The 26,034-nt window shown below is 42.8% G+C and overlaps 1 protein-coding gene and 1 long non-coding RNA gene across 3 annotated transcripts in view; one reads left to right on the forward strand and one right to left on the reverse strand.

Annotated features, from left to right (window-relative positions):
- DLGAP1 (discs, large (Drosophila) homolog-associated protein 1) overlaps positions 1-26,034 on the forward strand; it is a 703,239-nt gene that overhangs the window by 257,867 nt on the left and 419,338 nt on the right. For both annotated transcript variants that reach the window (XM_011996318.1, XM_011996317.1), the window contains exon 3: positions 23,522-24,550. In XM_011996318.1, the coding sequence (XP_011851708.1) occupies positions 23,594-24,550 (957 nt within the window). In that variant the 5' untranslated portion in view covers positions 23,522-23,593. The remainder of the gene's footprint in view (positions 1-23,521; positions 24,551-26,034) is intronic.
- LOC105551165 lies at positions 6,649-25,481 on the reverse strand. The gene is made up of 3 exons (XR_001007829.1): positions 25,367-25,481; positions 7,710-7,942; positions 6,649-7,558 (listed from the first exon to the last, which is right to left on the reverse strand). It is a non-coding gene; the product is annotated as an uncharacterized LOC105551165 (long non-coding RNA).

Here is a 26,034-nt window from a genome sequence, read left to right on the forward strand (position 1 = left end):
CTCAATCCTGTTGATGGTGTAAAAGGAACAGAAGGAAATTCTCACTAGACTAGGGTCAGGAAGGAGAATTTTTCCTTAAGCCCAGAGTCTTAGGCTTGATGAATGATGTGTCTTTGCGAAAGTGACCCATCTCTGTAGGAGATCATGCAGATGAGATTCACTCAGGCCAGTATTCAGCCCCAGGATAGTGTCTCTTTGTTTTGTTTTTTGCAGAATAGTTCTAGAAACGCTAATGTTACTAACATTGCTGCCTTTGCCATTTCAATATTGCTATTTTTCTAATGAGGCATCTGGTATGAAACAAAACAACAAATTAATGTTAGAGTCAGCTATTGTAGGAGGATCCTCTCAAATGTTTTTCATGGTACTATCACTTCACCCTGAAAGGAATGGTCAACCTAATAAACCCACAGGCATCTTAGATTTCTCCATTGTTCCTATAAAACATCCAACAAATATTAGACCCAGTGGAGTGAACTACGTGCTGCAAATATGGCTCTTATTGTTTGTGGTTACGTCTAAGGTTAAGAGAATTTTATAGTGTGATTCATCTGAGGTTTAAAAGGTCTGCTGCAAAAGAACTCTAGGACCATTTTCCCCATGCATATTTGCAGCATGAATACTGTGCTAGTCATATGTAAATCCATGGGTGTCCATACATTATGCTTGTAATGTTATCTCAATTTCCCTGCCTCTAAAATAGAAGGATTTGGACTTAATTATAAATAATGGCTTTTGAAAAATACTTTTTAAAATATGATTGCGTATCCTTTTTAAAAAGGAGGTAGGTTCCCGTGATCAAATTGGGTCAATTACCATGTTCATGTTTCCAGTGAACTTCACTTTCTACTGGGTTTGCTGTTCATTTCTTCAGTTCAGGTAGCATTTGTAAGCAGGTCATTGATTTTTCCACATTTCCTTCCCTCAGTACATCCCCAAATGTCTCCACTCATTTATTTAATTCCAGTCAGTAACAAGATTAAAGTAGAGGTAGAAAGATGTATGAAAACTGGTTCTTGCCTTCCAAGAGCATGCAATTGAAAAGAAAGTACAGGGCGCTAAAGGAGTATCTTAAACACAATGTACACATGGTGAATGTTTCCCCACAGGCAAAGTGCTTCTGGGTCTCAGAAGAGAGGCAGATCACTCTCAGCTGGAATTAAGAGAGCTGATCACTCTCAGCGAAGGTTTCATGGAGGCAGGATTTGAATGAGTCTTAAAAGATCTATAGGATTCTGTGGGCATCCCACTGAGAGGAAGGCTCAAGGCCAGGAGGACTCCCCCTAGTGTCCAGTCTAGAAATCACAAATATCCGCATGGTTTATGTAGGAGAACTTGGGCTGATACACGTGGAAAGATAGATGGAGCCTGCTTCTGGAGGACTTTGAACGTCTGACATCAGTCTTTAAAGCTAAACTAAAAGAAACATGGTACATTTATGAGTAGATCATGCTAGTGCATGGTGGGGGCCGAGCAGAGAGCAGATACAGTACTATAGCTGAGAATATGAGACAAGTACAGTAATACAAATTTGAGGCCGAACCAGATCTATTGTAAAACTTATAGAAATTGAAAGGAGAGAGAAGATGGAAGAGAGATTCATGTATCCATCAAATGAACATTTATTGAGCACCTGCTGTATGCCAGTGTTTTCTAAACATCCATCCTTTATATAGCATCATCATGATTTTGGCCAAGTCCATTTCTACTGATGTTATATTTTACTAGTTTTCCACGAATAGACTTATTTTTATTTGAATACATTCGTTAAAAGCAACTTGGTATTACTTCCATTTGCCTTGCCATTTGGGAGGGAATTGACCATTAAAAAAGAACAAGGAAAACAAAGCAAGTTACTCATTTCCAGGTGGATACTGTGCCCACTGAAGCCTGCTTAAAAGGGATGAAAAACAAATGTTAAAGGAGTGTTCAAAACACACAATCAATTTTTTCTGCTCTGCCTGAACTAAAAGGATTAAAAGAGAATGGAAATGGAAGTAACTTTCTCACTGTGAAATTCAGTGCTGGTATTGAGGTTCTGTGCTCTAGGCAGCTACTGTGCTGGGAAGTGGGAAGGCAGACATGCATTTCACTTTATTCTCTGAGAGCTTGGTGGAGCAGAAAGACAAGCCCACAAATGAATGTTGCAAAGTGCAAGACGAAAAATCTCAGGGTACCACAGACACCTTAGGGTTCTATTGGCCAACTGAGAGGCTGAGGCATTCCTATTAGGCTTCTTCTTCAGCTCATTCTCACTTGGGAATTAAATCCTAATTCTAGGGTTTCATTTAATTTCCACCCCATGTGTATGGATTGCTTCCCTCTCATTGCTCAGAACTAATGTAATAACCCACTTGGTTTTCTGAAAAACACAATGAAGGAGGGGGTGATTTCTTAGACTGAGCAGAAATGTTAAAGTAAAGTGAAAATACCCCATGTAGGTGGTAAAATATTGACACCCATGAGGACGTAGGGGACTGGGGGTCAGGCGTCAGATCCTTCTCCCCGGCCACATCTATGTACTGATGTAGGTGAGCAGTCACATGTCTCACAGCCAGCAGCAGGGTGGCCAATATCCCTAGGGAACCAACTCCACAGCTCTTTCATGTGGTTCAGCTTTTATATCTTTGGGAGATTATAAAGCTTGTTATTGACAAGCAGTGGACTGGGTGTAAAGCAGAAAGTGTATTGTCCTTACGTGTAACCGTGGTCACCCCACAGTGGGAGAAGAGAGGACGAGAAGGAAGGAAATGAGCGTAGGAGACAATTGCAGAGCCTTACTAGATTTGGACAGCACTCAGCGTGAAAAGTGAACGAGAGATGGTGGGTGGAGGAGCAGTTAAATTTTGAAGGATGAGTAGGAGCTATGTAGGCAGGGAAGGGCATCGCTTAAGTGGAGGACGTAAGCACCATCCTCAAAGTCATAAAGAACAGGGAGCCAGTGTGGGTAAGGAGCACTGCAGGTCGTTTGGTGGTTGCAGCCCAGGTTTGAGGGTGCGACAGAAGGGAGGAGGGATGAGGTTGGAGGGCGTTCACAGCAAGGCCACAAGGGGCTGTCACACTGCGCAAGGGTTCTAGTCATCATTTTGAAGAGAATAGAGACCGTTTTGTGCAGGGAAGGGACATGATCAGATTTGGAAGTTAGAAAGATCATCCTGGAGGAAGGAAAATAGCAAGGTTGAGGGGGTGATAGGAGAGGCGAGGTGGCTTGGACAGAATATCTTATAAACCATTTCTAAATATCTTTCTCCTTGTCCTTTTTGTTATCAGTACCCGAAACCAAATAAGGAATATCCAAAGGCGGGATTCTGTTACATCAAACTCCCACATTGAAGAAAATAGCTTTCCGAGGCCAAATTCTTTTTTTCCTCTAACCAACCCAATCTAATCTAACACAATCACGTGTGATTTCTCCTGCATCCCAAGGGCATAATGTTCCTCTTTTACAAGTCTTGGAGCATCCATTTATTTATGAGACACAAAAGTGAGCCCACAAGCTGACAGGCTTTCTTCCCCTCCTTTTGTTTTATTCATTCAGGGTTTACTGAGCGCTCACTCTGTGCCTGCCATTGGGGTAGCTGCTGAGCAAACAAGTCTGACTGTTAAAGAATTCTCGTTAGGAGGGAAGACAGAATAATGTGCAAATAACTACTCAGTAGTGAAGCAAATGTTTAAGAGGTGCTAAAGTGTTATTTCCAAAGGGACTGGTGCCCAGAAACACAGACATCTCTGCTGGAAAGTGGAGAGATAGTCAGGGGTCCTGAGGAGAGAGCTGATGAGAAACAACAATGTCGGTATCAGGGCAGACAGAATTGTCATCAGTCACCTCAAACTTCCAGCAACTCACAGGAGAGACACGCTGTGTTGCCAATGTCAGATTCCCTCTCCACATCCCCTGTTCAATTATTTTATAAGCTTTGGGGTACAGAGTACATTTCTTCGGTACGGTCCTCCATTACTTATGGGTCCAGTCGTACAGCATGTCTACCTGCCACTGGATTCCAATCCTTTCTGCAGGGTTCATATTTGTACTTACAAACGTTTTTCTCCACAATTTATTTCTTCAGGGTTTTTTGTTTGTTTTGTTTTTTGTTTTTGCCTATATGCCATGATGCAGAGCAATTCCCAGGGTCTAAACAAAAATCAACCTTGATAGAAAGGTTAAGTTACCTAATTCTAACTGGACACAGGATGTTGATCATGTTTTTAAAAAGGTGAAGTAGCAGCCAGCTATATGCCAAAGGTCTTAGTAGGAAAACTTGTGATTTATAGAACTGATGTTTCCTAAGAAGCTTCCCCAGAGGAGAAAAACAGGGGGAGAGGGAGAGAGAGATCAATACCTTTCTAAGCTCACACTAGCGGAAAATGGGATAGTAAGAGAAGATGCCTTCTTTCTGGTTAAAGATGCTATGGTAGAAGGAAACTAGACAGAAATTCAAGGCAATGGGAAGGATGTTTTCTGAAATTGGACCAAACCTGGATACAGAGTGTAAGGAGAATAAGAAAGCAATAGCAGCCTGAATTTTGACTATCATTCCCTAAGCATCCAAAAGGTTTCCTCAAATATGAAATTAACGATTTTCCTTCAGTTAACATCCTTTTAACATTCCTGCTGTTGCCCAAAGCCACTTCTCCGACTGACACAGGTACCACTCATTCTGGCCACGGCCACTTTTGCCAGCGCCAGTTGCTCTCACTCAGATCTGGTCTGCTGGAATATGGGCTGCTTATTTATTTGTCTGGGAGAAGAAACTTAAAACCATACTTCAGTGGAGTTTTTCCCGACACAGATTTGGGTAAAGGAAGCAAACCCCTCCAGCAGTCAGAGGAAAAGCGGCCATGGGTGGGGGTTACTAGACAAACACCCGTCCATGCAGACTGCCCATGGGACGCCACCCAGTGAAGTGTTTACTGTGGGTTCATTTCCGCTTCCTTATTTCCTTCACCTGGCTTGCAGGTCTTTGCTCGTAAGTGTAGTGTAGGACGCCTTCCTGAATGAAGTGAATTGCCTCCCACCCTGTGCCAACATAAGCAGATGGTGAGGAGTGGCCACACGGAAATTGGAAGCTCCAGGTTAAGCTGAGAGGTGTGAGCATTTTGTATGGAGAAGTTCATATTTCCTCCAAATTGCAAGCATCCTTTACTTTAAATGGCCTATCTAAAGTGTAGATGATGTATATAGTCAGCCTATGTACATGTCTCTGGAATATACATGGCTTTCATGGTTTCAATTATTGTCTTATTGGAAAATAATAATAGATGAATAATTTTATTTCTAGTTCGTGTTGAAAAGCATGATTTTTCTCCGGTGTCTTCTTACTATGCTTACGTTAAGGTATATTCAAGTTAAAGGACATTGCCTAACTGCACATCAGTGACAGCAAAGCAACAGATCTGCTGCACCAAACAAGGTCAGCTCGCCAGCCCCATCCCCAGCTGTGCTGTATGCAATTTATGCAGCCATATGCTGCAACCTTGGTAACATCCCATCATTGTGTTGAGTGACAAAGGCAACTTTGTCATTGACAGTGTAGTGGTGCCTACTGTGAGTTCTGGAGTCTGACTTCCTGGACTGACTACAAGTAAATTATTTAACTTTCCTGTACCTCATTTTCCTCCTCTGGGAAATGAAGATAATAAAACTACCTGCTTCCTAGGCCTGTGGTGATAATTAAGTGGGATAATACATGTAAGATGCCTAGGACAGGGTTTACCACAGAGACACATCCATTTTTCTAATATTTTCTGGAACATATTGCTGGTCAAGCATCTCAAATACAAAAATCCAAAATCAAAAATGCTGTGGAATCCAAAGCTTTTTGAGCACCAACATGAAACTCAAAGGAAATTCTCATTGGAGCATTTTGCATTTTAGTTTCAGATTTGGGATGCTCAACCTGTAAATAAAGTAAATTGCAAATGTTCCAAAACCTGAAAAAATCAGAAATTCAAAACACTTGTGGGTCCCAGGCATTTTGGATAAGGGATACTCAACCTGTGATGAGTGTAAATTTTACCATACTTCCTCTTTAATCAATAAGCCAATATTTTTGTAAAACTTTCAATGCCTCCAAGTCAGCAAAGAGTTTATGAAAGATTACTTACAGAAGGCAGTTAATATCTCATCACCTAAAACATGATACCGTCATCAACATTTTATACACAATGTGTTTGTTTATTGTCTGTCTCCCAACACAAGAATGTAATTGTCATGAAGCCATGGACTTTTGGAATTGTGTTCACTACTGAACCCCTGTTCCCTAGAACTGCACCTGTCATTTAGTAGATGCTGAATAAATATTTGTTGGGGAAAGAAAGAATACATGGATGCTAGTAACTAGCTTTTGTGGATATCTGAGAAGTTATTGTCTGCATTGGCTCACTTCTATATCAAGGTTAAAATTATTCACATTGTATCTACAGGTCTTGGTAGTGGAGAGAAAAGGTTGTGAGTAGCTGTGGCCTTGAGCTTAGCAGCATTCCTAAGCCAACATTTTTGGCTTTGTAGGGGCAGAAATGTGTGATATCTTTCCTCACCTATCATAATGGTCACTCCTATAACAAAAGACAGGTTAACAAGAGAAAAGCATAATGAAGGTAACCAAAGTTTTATGTGACATGGGACTCCTCAGAAATGAAGACCCTAAGACCCAGGGAAAGCTTTTTTTATTCTTCGGTTTGACGAAGAATGGACAGCAGTGTAGAAATGTGATGGACTAAAGGGTGTGATCTAATGCTGACAGACTGAACAGGGAACCTAGCAAGGCCTGACTATTCAAATTCTTCTTAACCCCTTTGTGTAACCCTCCTGAATATGGGGCAGGGCCCCTCTGGAATGAAGGTCTTCAAGGGAGAAGGGGGAAGGCAGAGTGACCTTTCTGGGTTTCACGGCTTCCCTTGGAGGAGAGGGTTCTAGTTTCTGTGACATGCCTTGGCAAAGAGGAATTCTGATTGCCAGGACTCACTTCATGGGAGAAAGACAGGTGAGACACAGGGGGTTGGGAGAAGGTCGAAGAGACATTGCTTCTGAGACCTTTCCGATGTCCTTCAGTCCATAGTACTCGGCACACCAAGGTGCCATACTTTGGGGTACCGTGTTCTGAGTCTTGACAGCTTGTAGAAAGCTGTTGATTTATGAACATGATCTCAGGACCACTGATCCATACCTGATGGTATGCATTCCCAGAGGGCAGCTTGCTGGTTAGCTTCTTAGACATCAAATGTTTAAGCTGGATGAGTCTTCTTGTATTAAAACGAGGCAATATGATGAAATACAGTAGTATTATCCTTTTTGTATATTCATCTTTTCTTTTAGCAGCTAAATCTTTCTTCAAAAGAAAGTCTGAAAGACTGTGGAGATCCACTGATTGACAGTGGTCCCTGCTGTGATGTTCCTGGCAGCCTAGAGTCTCTTGGTGCCTAGCAGGAAAGCTATTGAGGAGCAGGAAGAGCAGGTGCTTTAAGTCTCACAGACCTCAGTTGAAGTCCTAGCTTAGCTGCCATCTAGTTGTGCCCTGTGGGCAAGTTATTTAACTTCCATGAACCTCACTTTCTTCATCTGTGAAAAGGGAAGAAACCACGTCACACTCGCAAGCATGAGAAGGAGCGTATATCAAGTTTTCAGCACATACGTGTAATAAGCCCATTAAAAAGCAAAGCTTGTATTTTTCTAGATTCAAAAATACTAGTGAGATAATTCTGTATCTTACCGAGTGGCCTTGTTGCTCACTACAGAAAGAGAAAAAATCTTCCCTCATGACAAGAGTGGATTAGCAGCCAGGTTCTACGCAAAATGTCCTTGTCTTCAGTGACATACAGAGAATTTGGTGTGGACTTTTCAACCACAGTTTCTTCAGTCATTGCCATTGTAGTTTAGGAGACTCTAACTGCGGAGGAGGGGGAAGATGGACAAATGAGCCCCAGGACAGATGCGGCCTGTGTGCTGTGGATGAAACAGCAAAGCAGGCTTTAGCGGTCTTCATTAGCCGCTACTCCAGTCCTTCCTGATCAGCACAGCGGTTCCGCTCTGCACGGTGCCGGCACTAACGATGCATTATTCTCAGTACAAAAATAGTCATCTTACTTATAAATTATCAAACTTTTCCCGTGAACATATCTTGTTTCCCGAGCAGGAAAATTCCCATTCATGTATTTATTTGGCTAACATTTATCAGATGCATCTGTGCCTTGGGGACATCCAGCTGATTCTGATGCACACTTGAGTTTGAGAACAGTCAACGGATGATATCAAGTGAGGGAAAAAGCATATTGACATATTTTACATAATACAGAGGTATCTGGATATAGATTTGCTACCTCTACTACAATTTGTTTCCACAAGGGATTAAAGTGGTTTATGAGATTGTGTGTGTGGGGTGGGTGTGTGTGTGTGTGTGTGTGTGTGTGAATGGAATAAACATCCAAGGGAAATACAATGATAGTAGAATAAAAATGGAAAAGTACTAAAACCATCATGATTTTGCCATAGCTTTTCCTGATAACTTTCCTGGTATTCAAGCTGGTGGAGCACACACTGCTCGAAGTGGAAACATGCTCATCTTACAAGAGTAATAGCACCTGCACGATTAAAGACAGTTGGTAAGCACACAGTTTTGTTAATACTGACACCTGAGAGGGATTTACCACATGGTAAATTCAGAAGTCAATCTTTGCTGAGACAGGCAACGTCTCGACAGTAAAAACCATAGCAAGTATAAATGCCTGTTTTGTATAGTTCCCTTACATAGACTAGTGGCTTAACATCTAAGAGCAGTTGAAAGGGCCAGACGAGGAGGTCAAGTCTGTAGCTCTCAGACAATCTGGCCAGCATCTGAATAGTATCATCAAAGATCATATCAGAGGTAGAAATGGAAGGCAATAAAAAAGTAAAAGGAGTACTCGCTTCAGCAACACATATACTAAAATGGGAATGATACAGAGAAGATGAGCATGACCCCTGCACAAGGATGACATGCAAATTCATGAAACAGTCCATATTTTTAATCCTAAAATTCATGTAGAACCAAAAAAGAGCATAAACTGCAAAAGCAATACTAAGCAAAAAGAACAAAGCTAAAGGCATCACATTACCTGACTTCAAATTATACTAACAAGGCTATAGTAACCAAAACAGCAAGATACTAGCATAAAAATAGATACATAGATCAATGGAACAAAAAACAAAACCCAGAGATGACCGATCTTTGGCAAAGTAAACAAAAACATACACTGGGGAAAGGATACCCTATTCCATAAATGGTGCTAAGAAAATTAGATAGCCATGTGCAGAATGAAAACTAGACTCCTATTTCTCAGTGTACACAAAAATTAACTCAAGATGGCTTAAAGGTTTACATGTAAGACCTAAGAGTATAAAAGTTCTAGAAGAAAATCTAAGAAAAACTCTTCTGGATGTTGGCCTAGACAAAGAATTCATGACTAAGACCTCAAAGATGTAAATGCAACCAAAAAAAAAAAATGGGATTTCAATTAAACTAAAAAGCTTCTGTACAGCAAAAGAAATACTCAGACAGACAACTTACAGAATGGGAGGAAATATTTGCAAATTATGCAACTGACAAAGGACTAATATCCAGAATATACAGGGAACTCAAGCAACTCAACAATTTCAGAAACCAAATAACCCCATTAAAGAGTGAGCAAAGGACATGAACAGACATTTTTCAAAACAAGACATACAGGTGACTGATAAGCATATGAAAGAATGTTCAATATCACTAATCATCAGAAAAATGCAAATTAAAAATGCAAATTAAAACCACAGTGAGATACCATCTTACACCAGTCAAAATGGCTATCATTAAAAAAATCAAAAAATAACAGATGCTGGCAAGGATATGGAGAAATGAGAAAATGTCCATACACTTTTGGTGGGAATGTAAATTAGTACAACCTCTATGAAAAACGTATGGAGAGTTCTTAAAGAACTAAAAGTAGAACTACCATTTGATCCAGCAATCCCACCACTGGGTGTCTACCTAAAGAAAAAGATACCTGCACTCATGTTTATTGCAGCACTATTCAGAATTGCAAAGTCATGGAGTCAACCTGTGTTCACCAATAGATGATTGAGTTAGTATTATTATTATTACTATTTTTTGAGATTAAGTTTCGCTCTTGTCATCCAGTCTGGAGTGCAGTGGTGCAGTCTCGGCTCACTGCAACCTCCACCTCACGGGTTCAAGCAATTCTCCTACCTCAGCCTCCGGAGTAGCTGCAATTACAAGCACCCGTCACCAGGCCTAGCTAATTTTTGTATTGTTTTAGTCGAGACGGGATTTCACCATGTTGGCGAGGCTGGTCTCAAACTCCTGACCTCAGGTGATCGACCTGCCTCGGCCTCCCAAAGTGCTAGAATTACAGGCATGAGCCACCATGCCCGGCAATGATTGCATTTTAAATGTGGTATATATATACCATGAAATACTGCTTAGCCATAAAAATGAATGAAGCCGTGTCTTTTGCAGCAACATAGATGGAGCTGGAGACCATTATCTTAAGTGAAATAACTCAGAAAAAGAAAGTTAAACACTACATATTCTCCCTTAGGAGATAAATAATGTGTACACATGGACATAAAGAATGGAATAACAGACATTGGAGAATCAGAAGCATGGGAGGGTGGTGAGGGATAAGAAATTACTTAATAGGTACAATGTACACTTTTCAGGGGATGGCTACACTAAAAGCCCAGCCTTTACTTCTACACAATCTAACAAAATTGCACTTGTATCCCTAAACCTATGAAAAAATTAAATATATATATTTTGTATATATTTATATACATATATATATAAAGCCAGAGGAGAAAGGAAGTGGTTAGATTTGAACAAAATATGGAACAGGAATTGCACGCTGTCCTAAAAACCTTGTCTTTGAAGAGTATGCTGCTCTGAGCCAGCTACACCTCCTGAATTGAGATGTTTTCTCACTCCTTAACTCTTGCATCTTCTTGACTTCTTTTTTTCCAAAGCCTTTTACTTGGTGCATTACATATGCGACATGTACCATACAATCTAGCACTTGATTAGATTCTGACTTGTATTGTTTGCTGATTGTTCACGTTTATGTGATTTATTTTCTCAACTAGATTGTAAATTAGATGAGGCCTATCATTTCCATGATTCCTTTAGTCAGGGAATATTTTAAGAAGGAGGCTATATTTGTACCTACTCTTCAAGAAGGAATAAGAATTTGTACGGAGATTGGAAGTGAGTATTTTAGAGAGCATGAAACGCAGAATCAATGGGGAATGTGGCATGTGGGGAAGAATACAAGGAGCCCAGCGTCACTGGAGCTGAGCTGTGTGGAGTATGGGATGGGGAGACAGGGCTGTCTGGCAGATGGAGGCCAGGTCAGGAAACCTCCCACCTTGAGTCACATTCAAAGTCTTAGTAGTATTGAAAAAGTATAGAGGGTCTGAGAAGAATTTAAAGTGAAAGAATGGCATAATCAGGTAACAAACGTTACATTACAAATGATACTGTTAGCAATATGAAATAGACTGTGTGTGTGTGTGTGTGTGTGTGTGTGTGTTTTAGAGGTGATAAGAACAGTCATTATGGCCTAGTGATTAAGAACATGCTGTGTTCAAAATGTAGTAACCGGATGGGTACGGTGGCTCAAGGAGCTAATCCCAGCACCTTGGGAGACTGAGGTAGGAGTACTGCTTGATGCCAGGAGCTGGAGACCAGCCTGGGCAACATAGTGAGACCCGCATCTCTACAAAAAAAAGAAAAAGAAAAGAAAAAAATTGTCCAGGCATGGCGGCACATTCCTGTAATCCCAGCTGTGCAGGAGGATTCCCTAAGCCCACGAGTTCCAGGTTACAGTGAGCTATAATCCTGGGCATCAGAGCGAGATCTTATCTCTAAAAAAATTTAAAAATTACTAAATATATTATCTCAGACAAGTTATTTCCTCTTTAAAAGTCTGCTTTCTTATCCAGAGATTAGTCCCTACCATGTTGGGTTGTTTGACAATGAAATGAGATCATGCATTTAAAGTGGACAACACGTGCCTGGTATCTAGTTATGATTCCTAGAGGCACAGACCATTCCATTTTTATTCACTTGACATTTATTGGTTACTACTTTGTTTTTCCAACCAAGTCTAGATGAGAAATAATGAGTAGACTCGAGGGCTTAGGACAGCTGGAACAGAACCAGGAGACCCATGATACTATTCCTAATCAGCTTTGGGAGTAGAGCCGAGAGTGGACACTGGGAATTTGCCATGGCACCAGTCCCATCCCCAGCGACACTCAGCAGCCTCTGTGTGGAAAAACAGAAGGACAATGGAATCAGTCCTTGGTGTATATTGTCCACAGTGAGTGAGGTAGAAGGATCATACAGCAAGGGACCTGAGGGGGCTAGAAAAAAAATATGTTTGATCTACTGTCTCTCCTAGGCTGGCAAGGGAGGAAGTGAAGACCACCAGGAATGGATAGAATGGGAGAAGAGGGCAGAGCTGAGGAACCAGTGAATGGAATAAACTATCATGAGAACCATCAGAGGGCAGGAAAAGTGGGAGTGAGGGAACAAGAAAACTTATGAGGCAGGAATTTGAAGGTATAATGTTAAAAATTTTCAATTTTTGCTACAGTGCCCAGTGCACTGCATGTAATAATAGCTATTCAATAAATAATTGTTGAATTAAAGTCACATGTATTGATTTGATTTGACTTCATGCTCAGTACAGGCAAAGACTATTTGGCTGATACCTTACAAACCAACACTCTTATCTGCCAAAACTTAATCCAGAAATAAGCTGGTGCAGTGGTGCACATCTATAATTCCAGCACTTTGGGAGGCTGAGATGAGAGGATCACTTGTGCCCAGGAGTTCAAGTCTGCAGTGAGCCATGATTATGCCAGTGCACTGCAGCCTGGGTGACAGAGCAAGACCCTGTCTCTAAAATAAATAAAATTTAATACAAACAAAAATACTTTAATCCAGAAACAATGTCATCATACTTCCTTCTGTATCACAGCAAAAAGCATATTTCAGAAGGTTGACTGGATGTGGATTTGTTTGTTTAAAATTTAAGACTGGGTATAGAATTCTAAAAGATAATAAAAACCAGTTCCAAAATGAAAAAAGTTAGAAGGGTCAGATTCCTAGATGTGTAAAGAGTCAGAATAAGGCACTTTAAAAATGATGGGAAGACGGAAGCAGGAGGAAGGGGCAGTGTTTGAGGAATTACAAATCTAATTCCCAGTAACAGCAACTATTGCAGAGGTCAGGGCAGGCCAAACTCACTGAAGGAGAAAGACTCTGTAAGATGTTGAAAACAGCCGATTGCAGAGATTGTCCTCCTCACTTCCTACGTGGTATCTGACCACTGCTCTCTCATGCAGGCATTGATGATAGTTGTCAAAGAGTGTATGTATAGTCTGAATTAGCGTGCATACTCTATCCAAGCCAATAAATACTTCAATAGGTAGAAAACTGTATGAGGATAACTTAGCCAGTTCTGTTGGGGCCGCTTCGGAGACTGATTCACATTGGCCCCGCTTAGATGTAGACCACAGCGGTGGAGGTTCTGTATGCTTGCAGTTACCCACTGGGCAGGAGGGTCCCCTTTACTTGGATGAGTAAGTTTTGTGGGCCTGCCCTGGTTCTGCTGCATGTGACCACAGAGTCTCACCCTCTGAGCAGGGAGCCAGGCCTGACTAGACCTACAAGGCCATTAGGCAGCTGCTGTCTGTGTCTTTCCCTGGGGTTCCATGGACTCTGAACTGGCTCCTCTCTTGCCTCCACACACACTCCCTCTGTAGGGCCCATGGCTAACGCTGCCCCACAGTTCAGTAGCATCAACTCTGGCTTCCAGTGGGGCCGACGTGGGCCCTTCCTTTACTTGACCTTGAAGATAAGCTCACCAGAGTCCAGTGATTCTAGGAACATCCGCACCTAAATTTCCCAAAGTGAGCATCTCATTAGCTCAGTGAAGGCTCTGCATGGATGCCCCTGAATCCAGTCTTCCATCAGCTCAGAGAATGTAGTGATCGCCTTCAACAGTCCTGGCCACAGTGTCGTCAGGAGATGCTGTGAGTAGGGAAGAAATTCCCAAAAGCAGGTGTCAGCTGAACAGCTACCACAAACGGGCTTAGTGTCTGCATTTCTGGGGTCTCAGCATTCAGGAAAGTAGATTGTACAGCAAAGTTGGTGAGAACAGCAACAGCATTTAAAGAAAGAGACTTTATAAGAGAAAATTTGATTCAGGTAAATATATGTATATGCGTGTTTGTATATATAAAGTCTGGCTGTAAAGCAAGTTGTCTAGAATGTGCCAGAACATGTTCACAAGACTACTCAGCTAGTCATGAGCAGTCTGGACAAAAATAACTTGGCTTCATCAGAGGCTATTTCCACTGCTTCTTTTCAAGTTGTGTTGTCGTATTGTTTTGATTGTCATTGTTTTTGTGTTTTTCCCATCTTCCATCATGGCTGTCTTTAGGTACCATTAAACGGCTTTATTCTGTCATCATTTCTTCTTTCTCCTAGATTTATCAGTAGTTTGCAAGTTTTTCCCAACTTTTTTTGGAGTAAACACTGATGGGTTTTTCTCTTCTCTGTGAATATTCTACTCCCATCAATTGTACCCCTATAAGACAGGCTATCCCCCTGCTGCAGCACGTCCTGAAGGGCACTGGTCCATGGCTGGTCAAGGTAACCACATTCTCCTAGCTGGCTCCCAGGGGAATTCATCTGTCCATTTAGCGAGATAACCAACCCTCTCCTGGAAATCCAAATAAGAACAATTCCATAGGAAGCATATCTCCGAGGTCTCATAGAGTCAGCACAGGCACCTTTGAACGCTGACAGTCCAAAATAACATTAGGAGATTTTATCGTTTACTGCCTGGATTATCTTCACATAAAAATCACTTCCTAAGTCCTATGACATTTTGCTCAGCCACCAATATAAATGATGACCTATTAATCATTTCTCAAAGAACACTACCTTCCACCTTTTTATTCTCAAAAACTGTTATGAAACCACTTTTTAAAAGCTTTGTATGGAGACGCGGGTGATTGTAATTGTGCTGCCTACTGTGACCAAATTGGAGAAGATCTGAGTTGAGTCGTTGGTTTTTTTTTTTTTTTTTTTTAACAATACCATATCTTTTGAAAAGGAAATGCCTCTGAAGGCATTTATTTGTAGGAGCAGACTGATTGACAGAGGTATTCACAGACAAAATCAAACTGCAGATGATTAGGATAGCAATCAATGTTAATGAAAAGCCAAAATACAGTCTGCATCTATAAAATGGCTCAGCATTGTACTTTGCGTAATATAATTGGTATATTTCAGAATGTGCTTATTCAAAGGTGCTCTAATAGTACTTGTATAATTTTAAGTATACAACACATGAAAATCTTCAAGTAAGGAAGCCTGGAAAAGTGAAAGAATATGACTTTCAGTTATCCTCTGCAGGTACAATTTCAGATGGTCAGAAAATATCCAAACAGTAGGCATTTGGACAACGTTAACTCACATTCTCACCTCTGTTAAGTTTTCTGTTTACTTTTCTTTTTTTTTTTTTTTTTGAGATGGAGTCTCACTCACCCTGTCGCCCAGGCTGCAGTGCAGTGGCCACGATCTCGGCTCACTGCAAGCTCCGCCTCCTGGGTTCACACCATTTTCCTGCCTCAGCCTCCCAAGTAGCTGGGACTACTGGCGCCCGCCACCACACCTGGCTAATTTTTTGTATTTTTAGTAGAGACAGGGTTTCACCATGTTAGCCAGGATAGTGTCGATCTCCTGACCTCATGATCCGCCCACCTTGGCCTCCCAAAGTGCTGGGATTACAGCGTGAGCCACCGAGCCTGGCCATTTTCTGTTTACTTTTACCCAAAAGTGCCATGGTTTCATTTTTTAGTAGTAAGAACCATTTTCTGATTTTAAAAAGTAATAATTTAAAATCATCAGTCTGTTGGGCATTCATCATTCTCAATCTCTGTAGAATTGGGATTTATTATAAGTAAATGGGAAAATTAATTTTGTTCTGTCTAAAAAAAAATGTCATGTATGTGTTCAGACTGTGGTTGGAGCATACATGTGTGGGCAAGGAGGCCTGAATCAGGAGACACTGCCGTAGCTTGCCAGGACATTGTCCCCCTCTCTTGGCATACTCCTTCTTTTCTTCCAGTCTTCTCTCATAAACTGCTCTTGCAAGAAATCATTGCTTCTTTGAGATCTTTCTGCGCCTCCCCACTCCCACATGTATGCTCTAACTACAGGTAGAGAAATCTTTAGTACAAGTGTGACCATGCCATTGTCTTGTTTAAATTCCTCTAATGGACTCCCACCACCTGCAAATACAGTGCTACATCCTGACATAGCTTCACCAGGGATCTCAAGATTTTGCCTGGACTACCTGTTTTACTTAGGAACAGGTGCAGATGCACAGTTTAGTGCACAAAATTACAGAAAGCAAAATAACTGTAAGCTCTTTTGTCTCCTCTCTCCACACATATTCCCTCTGCAGAGCCCTTGGCTAAAGTTGCCACGTGGTTCAATAGCATGGGACTCTGGCTTCCTATGGGGCCAACACAGGCCCTTCCTTTACTTGATAAGGAAACAAGATAAAGGTCTGTTTTTCTCTCAACTAAACAAAATGCAGAGGTGCACATCTAGGGCTGGTATGGCACCCCACTGTAGGTCAGAACCTTCATCTTTTGGTTCTCTAATCCTCAAACTGTAATTTCCACCTCAAGGTAAAGATCACTATTCACCCAGCCCCAACAGCTGCTTTTCTTTACCCAGAAAGGGTAAAGAAAGGTATGCCCCTCACTTTAGAGATGTTTTCCAGAAATTGCACATGCCATTTCAAATTATATTCCGTTAGCCGGCATTAGTCACCCAGGCACATCTAGGCAGACTGAAAAATGTAGTCACTGTTCAGGGCTGTTTGTACTTTTCAACAAGAGAATCCTTTCTTTCTCTTTAGTGGAATGTTATAACCCAGCATGGACAAGCTTCAGGCAGGTGGAGGGATGCCAAAAAGGTGACTTGAGAGATAGAGAGTAGAAGGATGATCATTTAGAGGCTGGGAAGGGTAGTTAAGGGGGTGCTGCTGAGGTGGGAGAGTGGGGAAGATTAATGGGTACAAAAAAAATAGATGCAAGGCCAAATGAATGATAAGCTCTAGTATTTGATAGCACAATAGGGTGACTATAGTCAATAATAATCTAATTGCACTTTTAAAGACAACCAAAAGAGTATAATTGGATTGTTTGTAACAAAAAGGATAAATGTTTGAGGTGATGAATATTCCATTTACCTTGATGTGACTATTAAACATTATATGCCTGTATCAAAATATCTCATGTACCCCAGAAATATATACATGACTAGGTACCCACAAAAATTCAAAAAAAAAAATTTAAGACAGCTTGACCCTGAAAAGATTCATGGAGATTTCCTCTTCCTGATATCTCCTCAAACAAGAACACAGTGCCCCCGTTCTCCTGGGCAGCGTCCACCACTGTCTTTCTAAAGTAAGTCGTGATTGCCTGCCTGTCCATCCTCATGCGGTAAGACACGGGAGGACCCTCAGTATGCTCCTATTTCTGCATGTAAAGAAAAATCAAGAAAAGCAGCTCTAAATAAAGACATGCACAAAAATCAAAATGGAATAAGGACTTGCCAGCTTTGCAAGACTATTTCCCCTTTGTCAGCGTCTTCTAATGTGTGGTGTGTTTGTGTTTTCCTTGGGTCTAATAAATTACCTACCTTGAAAATTTCCTTTACAGTGCTGGATTATTCTTGCTTTGGTCATCATCTGGACAGTAATAATTCTGCTCCAGGTGTGGAAACTCTGGAAAAACTGTGCATCTCACACTCTGAGCTTGTCTCATGGTCACAAACAGCGTCAACAAATTATCCAAGCCAAAAAATCAGGAGTCATGGCACAATGGTAAAATTGAACTTAGAAGAATAATAAAACAGAATGTTGAAGTCACAGTGAACAAGAAAAAATTAGAGATAATCACTGGTAGTCATAGAAACCCTCATGAAGACATGTTGACCACAGTCCCCATCCTTGCTCAAAGAACAAGGCCTGAAAGGCAATTTCCCTATTTCCAGAAATTGTTATCATCAAAGTCTAATTAAGAGGTTGGCATCCTCTTTTTTCAAGAATGCATAGAAGAATGAGAATTGTTATTTATCTCTTTTCACGTTTTTTCATGGCTAGGTCATGAAATGCATACACTGAATCCCTAGTGGCCAAAGGGCTTATGACATGGCTCTCACAATATATCATAAGCCCTCTGGCCACTAGGGATTCACTGTAGGCATTTGGTCATCTTTGCAGCAGCAGACAAGGAAGGGATGTTCAATTAATGCTTTCTAATGACGCTGTTGGTCACACCATAGGTGGGAGCAAGTGGTGCCCATGGATACAACTTATAAACATTAATTAGGAGGGGGGAAAAAGAGATAAATGTGCTGGAAAGGGAGTTTAAGAGTAAGGCAAGAGGAACATGAAGAATGAGAGAAAGAAGAGCAGGACCTCCACAGTAGGTGCCATTGCCAGTGGCCTTAGGATTTTAGATCATTTTCCCTTGCTCACCAGGAAGTCACAGAATGTGTTCTCTTTTATGATCACAAACTGCCCTATTTTCATTTTAAAATGACAAGATAGAAGAGAGTGTAAGATTTGTTATAGAAAGGGCCAAGGTATTAAGTTGTGTATTTGGCCTTGACCAGAAAGATAGATTTAGCATTTAGAAATGTTTATTGCCATGTTATGACCTTATTTTCCCACATCACAGAGAAAAAGAGATCAAGATCTCAATATCTCTTTTACAAATATAAGTAAGGAAGGAGGAACGTTAGCTTATTTATTCTGGATGCAATTTGTTACCCTCCAAGAAAATAGAGGTGCTTGTCCTGTGGTGAAAATAGCCCAGTTAAATTTTAGTAAAAAATCACACTGTGTATGATTAATTTACAGAAATTATCATCGGTTACATCACTTAACTTAAATCATCATTAGTGGCCTTAAAAAACTCTTCGTTTGCTCTGCTTGTCCTCAGGTAACATCATCTTGCATGGAATGTTGCTCACATATTAAAGATAATTAAATACTGAATACCTGATTAAAATAATCTTGTATATTTTGGAATAAACATGTATAATTCATGTTTTCAGCTCTTGCCAGTTTCACATTTTATTTAGCAGAAAATATCTACCCAAGACTCAACTGCTTGAGAAGGAAAGTTCGAAATATTATCCCGTATTATTTTATATTTTGAGATTCTACTATATGTGATCATAAAACTTAGTATGTGTCTCTAATCCTAATAGAATCTTGTTTTTGCTTTTTACATCTATATTTGAAAGGCAAAAATGTCCTCAGTGGAACCTGGTTTATAGGGGGAGACTTTCTTATGCAATGGATTTTTTGCATCTAAGTTAGTTTGTGCCACAGTTTTGCTAAAAACACATACTTCACCCTCTTACATTCTTCCTTGCCACAGCCTACTTTTAGGACCATAACTTCATACAAAGCAGTCCCAAGGTGTTCTGTTTCATTAGTCTCTCACCAGTGGACATGTTTTTACCTATTGGTTCTTCCTTATCCACTGGTATCGTAAGTCCTGAATACCTTTGTTGTCCTTTCAAAAGTCAGTTTCTCTCTCTCCTCCAGGCAGATTGCCCTCTGTCTAAGCATCCTGTAGTCAGCAGGTCAGGCAAACTCCCCAGACTACTTCCAGACAGGTAGAACAGCAGAAGGTATGATATTGTCCAGTGAGGTGCAGAGTTAGAAGTCAAAGGTATACAGGTCAGAGGAGGTGTTCACCAGCCTGCTTCCTGCATTGCTCTGAAAACTACTAGTCTTTGGAATGGTCACCCCGATGGAATGGTCCCCCCAGCTATTGGGTATGTTTCCTTGGCCGCACCCAGCCTGGCCTTTGCCACACAGTCATGTTTTCATTAAACAGTTGCTACCTGAATCACAACATGAACCACTTTGGGAAATGTTGCATTAATGCATTAAGTTATTGAGTAAATATTCTACTAACTTGATTCCCACTATCCACTAGGATAACACTTTACTAAATACTGGGTGGGTGAAACATAGTCCCTACCCTTAAGGACCTCATAATTTAGTAGACTAACCAATTTTGAGTGACTGTACTGATTAAAACCTTTCAGCATTATCCCTGAATGGTCAGTCCAGAAACTGGGAGACAGGGGGAAGAAAGGAGCTTCACAAAGCATGGATAGAGATTGCCAACATTGTCATGAGCTCCTAGATGCAGTATGTCTCATGGAATAGACAAGACCTGGCCTCTCAAAAATCTTTTTTCATGAGGCCTAGTGTGGGTGTTTTATATGTTTGTTTGTTTTGTTTGTTTGTTTGTTTGTTTTTGAGATGGAATCTTGCTCTGTCACCCAGGTTGGAGTGCAGTGGCACGATCTTGGCTCACTGCAACCTCCGCCTCCCGGATTCAAGCAATTCTCCTGCCTCAGCCTCTCAAGTAGCTGGGATTACAGGCTCCCGCCGCTATGCCCAGCTAATTGTTGTATTTTTAGTAGAGATGAGGTTTCACTATGTTGGCTAGGCTGGTCTTGAACTCCTGACTTCAGGTGAGACGCCTGCCTCAGCCCCCCAAAGTGCCGGGATTACAGGCGTGAGCCACCGCACCCAGCCCTGTGTTTTGTTTCTTAATTAAACCATTTTTCTATCTCTCTAGGAATATCTGAAATGACATTAGTGATGTTTTAGAGAGTCACGTTGGCTTTCCAAGATGATTCTTTATATGGCAATTTTTGTATTGTAGGAAGTCTTGAAAGAAAATCAGGCTGTCAGAAGGAACTTGGTCAGGCACTGACTCTAACACTGTTTTAGAGTCCAAAGAAAATACTCTGCCCTGGTGGAATAGCAGCCTCTGTTAGTTACTAAAGCTCCGGAAGATCCGAGCTTGGAAATGGACTGAGATACCCTACATGGGATATGCATGAGTGACTTTTTCCTGAGGCTGAGCTATTAGGTCTGGGGTCTTTCACTCATGTCCCCAAGAACTTTTCAAGGGCCATCCTTTGGTCATTTTGCCATCGTCTATTAACTTTTTTTTTTTTTGAGACAGGGTCTCATTCTGTCACCCAGGCTGAAGTGTAGCAGTACATTCACAACTCACTGCAGCCTCAACCTCCTGGGCTCAAGCAATCCTCTCCCCACTTGAGTAGCTGGCACTAGAGGCATGCGCCACCACTCCCAGCTAATTTTTTTTTTTTTTTTTTTTTTTTTTTGTAGAGACTGGGTCCCACTATTTTTCCCAGCTTGTCTCAGACTCCTGGGCTCAAGCAATTCTCCAACCTCGACCTCCCAAAGTGCTGGGATTATAGGCATGAGCCACCACACCTGGTCTTGTGCATAAATCTTCAACCAGAAACCTTAAACTAGGAAGAAGAGATACATGATCCTCAAATTAGCCAAGTCACGCTTACTTGTTCTCTCAGTTTGTTTAGAGAAAGCTCTTGACCCTCGATTGACAGAAACACCTGGGCAGATTTTCCTCTACATTTCTGATTTATTTGCCATGTCTTTTCTTTTTCCCGTTCTGAGTAACCTGGGGGGATTGTTTGTGTGGTGCAGTTGTTCCTACAGAATTCAAAAAGGAAAGTATGCAACAGAAGACAGATATATCCTAAAGATATGAGGTGCCATTGGCTTCTGTTAGTCATCCTGTTGTTGTTTTTTTTGTTTGTTTGTTTGTTTTGTTTTGTTTTGAGACAGAGTCTTGCTCTGTCACCCAGGCTGGAGTGCAGTGGCATGATCTCGGCTCACTGCAAGCTCTGCCTCCTGGATTCATGCCATTCTCCTGCCTCAGCCTCCCAAGTAGCTGGGACCACAGGCACCCGCCACCTCGCCTGGCTAATTTTTTGTAGAGACTGAGTTTCACCGTGTTAGCCAGGATGGTCTTGATCTCCTGACCTCGTGATCCACCCGCCTCGGGCTCCCAAAGTGCTGGGATTACAGGTGTGAGCCACCACGCCTGGCTTATCTTGTTTTTTAACTCACATTTTCATTCACATTTATGGAGTGCTATTATTATGTGCTTACATGGCTGGATCGACACTAGGTGGGGGTACATGAGGTGACTAATAGACTCGGTGGCAAGGAATGTAAGCTGGAAGAGAGATCCTGAAGCAAGCAACTCTGTAGGTTCTGGGGAGTTCGTTTCAGATATGGTGGAAACAGAAGACAGTAACTAATTCTCTCTGCTAGGAGAACCAGCAAAGGTCTCCCAGAGGAACGGAGCCCCTCTCTGGTTCTATCTTTAATGATTAACATGTAGAGACTAGCCCGACCAACATGGTGAAACCTCATAAATACAAAAATTAGCCAGCCATGGTAGCAGGCTCCTGTAATCCCAGCTACTCTAGAGGCTGGGGCAGGGGAATCACTTGAACCTGGGAGACAGAGGTTGCAGTGAGCCGAGATCGTGCCATTGCACTGTAGCCTGGGCGACAGAGCAAAAACTCCGTCTCAAAAAAAGAAAAAGAAACAAAAAGTAAGACCCAAGAATCAAGAGAAAGATACATCCAGTTATTGTGGTCATAGAGGGGAGGAGAGTTATTCTTTCAAATAATTTAAAAACAATTTGCCTTTTTAAAAATATAGTTTCCTTTTCCTAGTTTTCTGTTTTCTTTTTTTTGTTTGTTTTTTGTTTTTTGTTTTCTGAGACGGAGTCTTCCTCTGTTCCTCAGGCTGGAGTGCAGTGGGGCCATCTCGGCTCACTGCAAGCTCCGCCTCCCGGGTTCAAGCAATTCTCCTGCCTCAGCCTCCCCAGTAGCTACGATTACAGGCACCCACCACCATGCCCAGCTAATTTTTGTATTTTAGTAGAGACGGTTTCACCATGTTGGCCAGGCTGGTCTCAAACTCCTGACCTCAGGTGATCCACCCGCCTGGGCCTCCCAAAGTGTGGGGAATACAGGCATGAGCCACCGCGCCCGACCTCCATTTTCTGGTTTTCTAGCTTTACCTCCCCCTTCTCTCCCTACAGGCTTCGGAGTCAGCTTTCCTGCCCCACAGAGGTGACAAAGCTTTTCCAATAATGCATTCAAGCTGGTTTTAGGGACACTGATAAGTTCTGCCAAAAATGAACACAGTCGCAGATGGCACCCTCAAAAGATCAATACCAGGCCTGCAGGGTTGCTCACGCCTGTAATCCCAGCGCTTAAGGGAGGCCAAAGTGGGAGGATCGCTTGAGCCCAGGAGTTCGAGACCAAGTCTGGGCAATATAGTGAGACCTTGTCTCTACGAAAAATTAGCCAAGCGTGGTGGTGCCTGCCTGTAGTCCTAGCTACTCAGGAGGCTGTTGTGGAAGGATGGCTTGAGCCCAGGATGTGGAGGCTGCAGGAAGCAGAGATGGTGCCTCTGCACTCCAGCCTGGGCAACAAAGCAAGACCCTGTGAAGTGCAATACCTAATTTCCAAGAGAAATATTAACGACTTTGCCCTCTTCTTCATTCCCCCAGATCTCTGCCCGAGACGGGTCTGGAACCTGACTCCCGGGTGTCCATGACCCCGGTGGCTGCTCGCCGTCCGCAATGAAAGGGCTATCGGGCAGCCGCAGCCATCACCACGGGGTCACCTGCGACTCGGCCTGTGACTCGCTGTCGCACCACTCGGACCGCAAGCCCTACCTGCTGAGCCCGGTGGAGCACCACCCCGCGGACCACCCGTACTACACCCAGCGGAACTCCTTCCAAGCTGAGTGCGTGGGCCCCTTCAGCGACCCGCTGGCCAGCAGCACCTTCCCCCGCAGGCACTACACCTCGCAGCAGGAGCTGAAGGACGAGTGCGCCCTGGTGCCCCGCACCCTGGCCACCAAGGCGAACCGCATCCCCGCCAACCTGCTGGACCAGTTCGAGCGGCAGCTGCCGCTCAGCCGCGATGGCTATCACACTCTGCAGTACAAGCGCACGGCTGTGGAGCACCGCAGCGACAGCCCCGGCCGCATCCGCCACCTGGTGCACTCGGTCCAGAAGCTCTTCACCAAGTCGCACTCCCTGGAGGGGCCGTCCAAGGGCAGCGTCAACGGGGGCAAGGCCAGCCCCGACGAGGCGCAGGCGGCGCGCTATGGCAAGCGCAGCAAGAGCAAGGAGCGGCGCGCGGAGCCCAAAGCCCGGCCCAGCACCTCCCCGGGTTGGTGGAGCTCGGACGACAACCTGGATGGTGACATGTGCATCTACCACACCCCCTCGGGCGTGATGACCATGGGCAGGTGCCCCGACCGCTCGGCCTCACAGTACTTCATGGAGGCCTACAACACCATCAGCGAGCAGGCGGTGAAGGCCTCCCGGAGCAACAACGACGTCAAGTGCTCCACCTGCGCCAACCTGCCGGTCACCCTGGACACCCCGCTGCTGAAGAAGAGCGCCTGGTCCTCCACGCTCACCGTGAGCCGGGCCCGGGAGGTTTACCAGAAGGCCTCGGTGAACATGGACCAGGCCATGGTGAAGTCCGAGTCGTGTCAGCAAGAACGCTCCTGCCAGTACTTGCAGGTACCATTTCTGTCTATGATGGAGGCTTAGAAGTAGTACCTGGCATGCTTGTGTGGGCATTTCTCCTGGTTCTAGTCTTGGCACTACTCTGAATTTTCTATTAAGATATGAACCTGTGCAAATTATTTGGCATCTCTGTGCCGAATTGCTCATGTGGGGAAAATGCAAAGAACCCAGTGTTACCGACCTCATCGGGTTATCTTAAGATACTATATATCCAAGTGCTTTGAAAAGCACGCCTATGGAAAGGCAACGAGTTATTATGGCGTTCCTCTTCTGTGTGAGGGATCATAGGATGGGAAAGAGAGGAAAGGGAAGTCTACAGAGAATTTTAAAATAAGTCCACCTTTCTCTAATTCAAAAGTCAACGATGATCTTTTGAATTATGGAAAGAGTTTCCTTAAATCTAGTCAGGGTTGTGGGGTGGTTTTCATTGTGAAATCCTGCCTGAAGCTATGTTAGAACACTGCGATGGTCATCACCAGCACCATCAGTAACTACACCCCACCTAAGCTTCCACCCCAAGGGCACAGCAAATCAGGAAGACACCCTGTGCCCTGAGGAGGTGGGGAGCTAGCCAGTTTGGGGACCTGACAAACACAGCTGCAGAGACCCAGGACAACAGAGAGGAGGAGGAAAAGGAGGAAGGATCAGAGAAGTAAAATACAGTTAGTGTCAGGGTGTAAATCCCACACACCTACAGAGCCACGGCAGGCTGCTCTTCCCTGCCACAGTCTCCTTATGTTTTCCTCCAGTGCACTGAAACCAGATGTTACCCGGATAAAAATATAGGAGAGAGGTCTTCTTCTTCCCTACCTCCTTGCTGTAGTATTGTAATTTTTCCCAAGACACATTTTTCCATAAGGAGGACTCTCATCTTTTCCTTTTTCGAAGTGTCTTTTCTTCTCTGTTCTCTCCTGGTAGCCTCATCTTAAAAAAAAAAAATTACTGAGCTATAAAAGTATAACATACCCACTCCCATTTTACACTCCCACCTTAAGAAGAAATACAAAGAAAAATTTTTCCTTCGAGGAGTTCATCTTTTTTGCTCCCTTTCAACTCCTGGCAAATCTGGCTCCCTTGGGAATGCCTCCACCAATCCCTGAGAAGACCCCAAGCTGGCAATCCCTGGACAAGGGCAGTGCCAGAGCCTGTTCTTGGAGTTCAGAAGAAGCAGCAGCACATGGACAGTTTTCACACACAACACACAATAACGTGGTCCGTGTTTCCCACTGAAGGTCGTGTTGCCTAATTTCCCGTAAGGTTGCTACATGTTAATAAGTTATCAAGAACTATAACAATTTCTGAGCTCAAAGAATCATTTAATCCACTTAGCAGATGAAGAAGTAGACACCAAGAAAGGTAAATACTTAGTGAGTTAAACCGTTAGCATGTGGCAGAGGTGGGACCAGAACCCAGTCTCTTAACTTGGAGAAATGGCCATTATGAAGGTTGCAACTGAAAGCTCTAGAAACTCTTTAAGA

The sequence above is a fragment of the Mandrillus leucophaeus genome, unplaced genomic scaffold (assembly GCF_000951045.1).
Source record: "Mandrillus leucophaeus isolate KB7577 unplaced genomic scaffold, Mleu.le_1.0 Scaffold51, whole genome shotgun sequence".
In the NCBI taxonomy this organism is placed as follows: Eukaryota; Metazoa; Chordata; class Mammalia; order Primates; family Cercopithecidae; genus Mandrillus; species Mandrillus leucophaeus.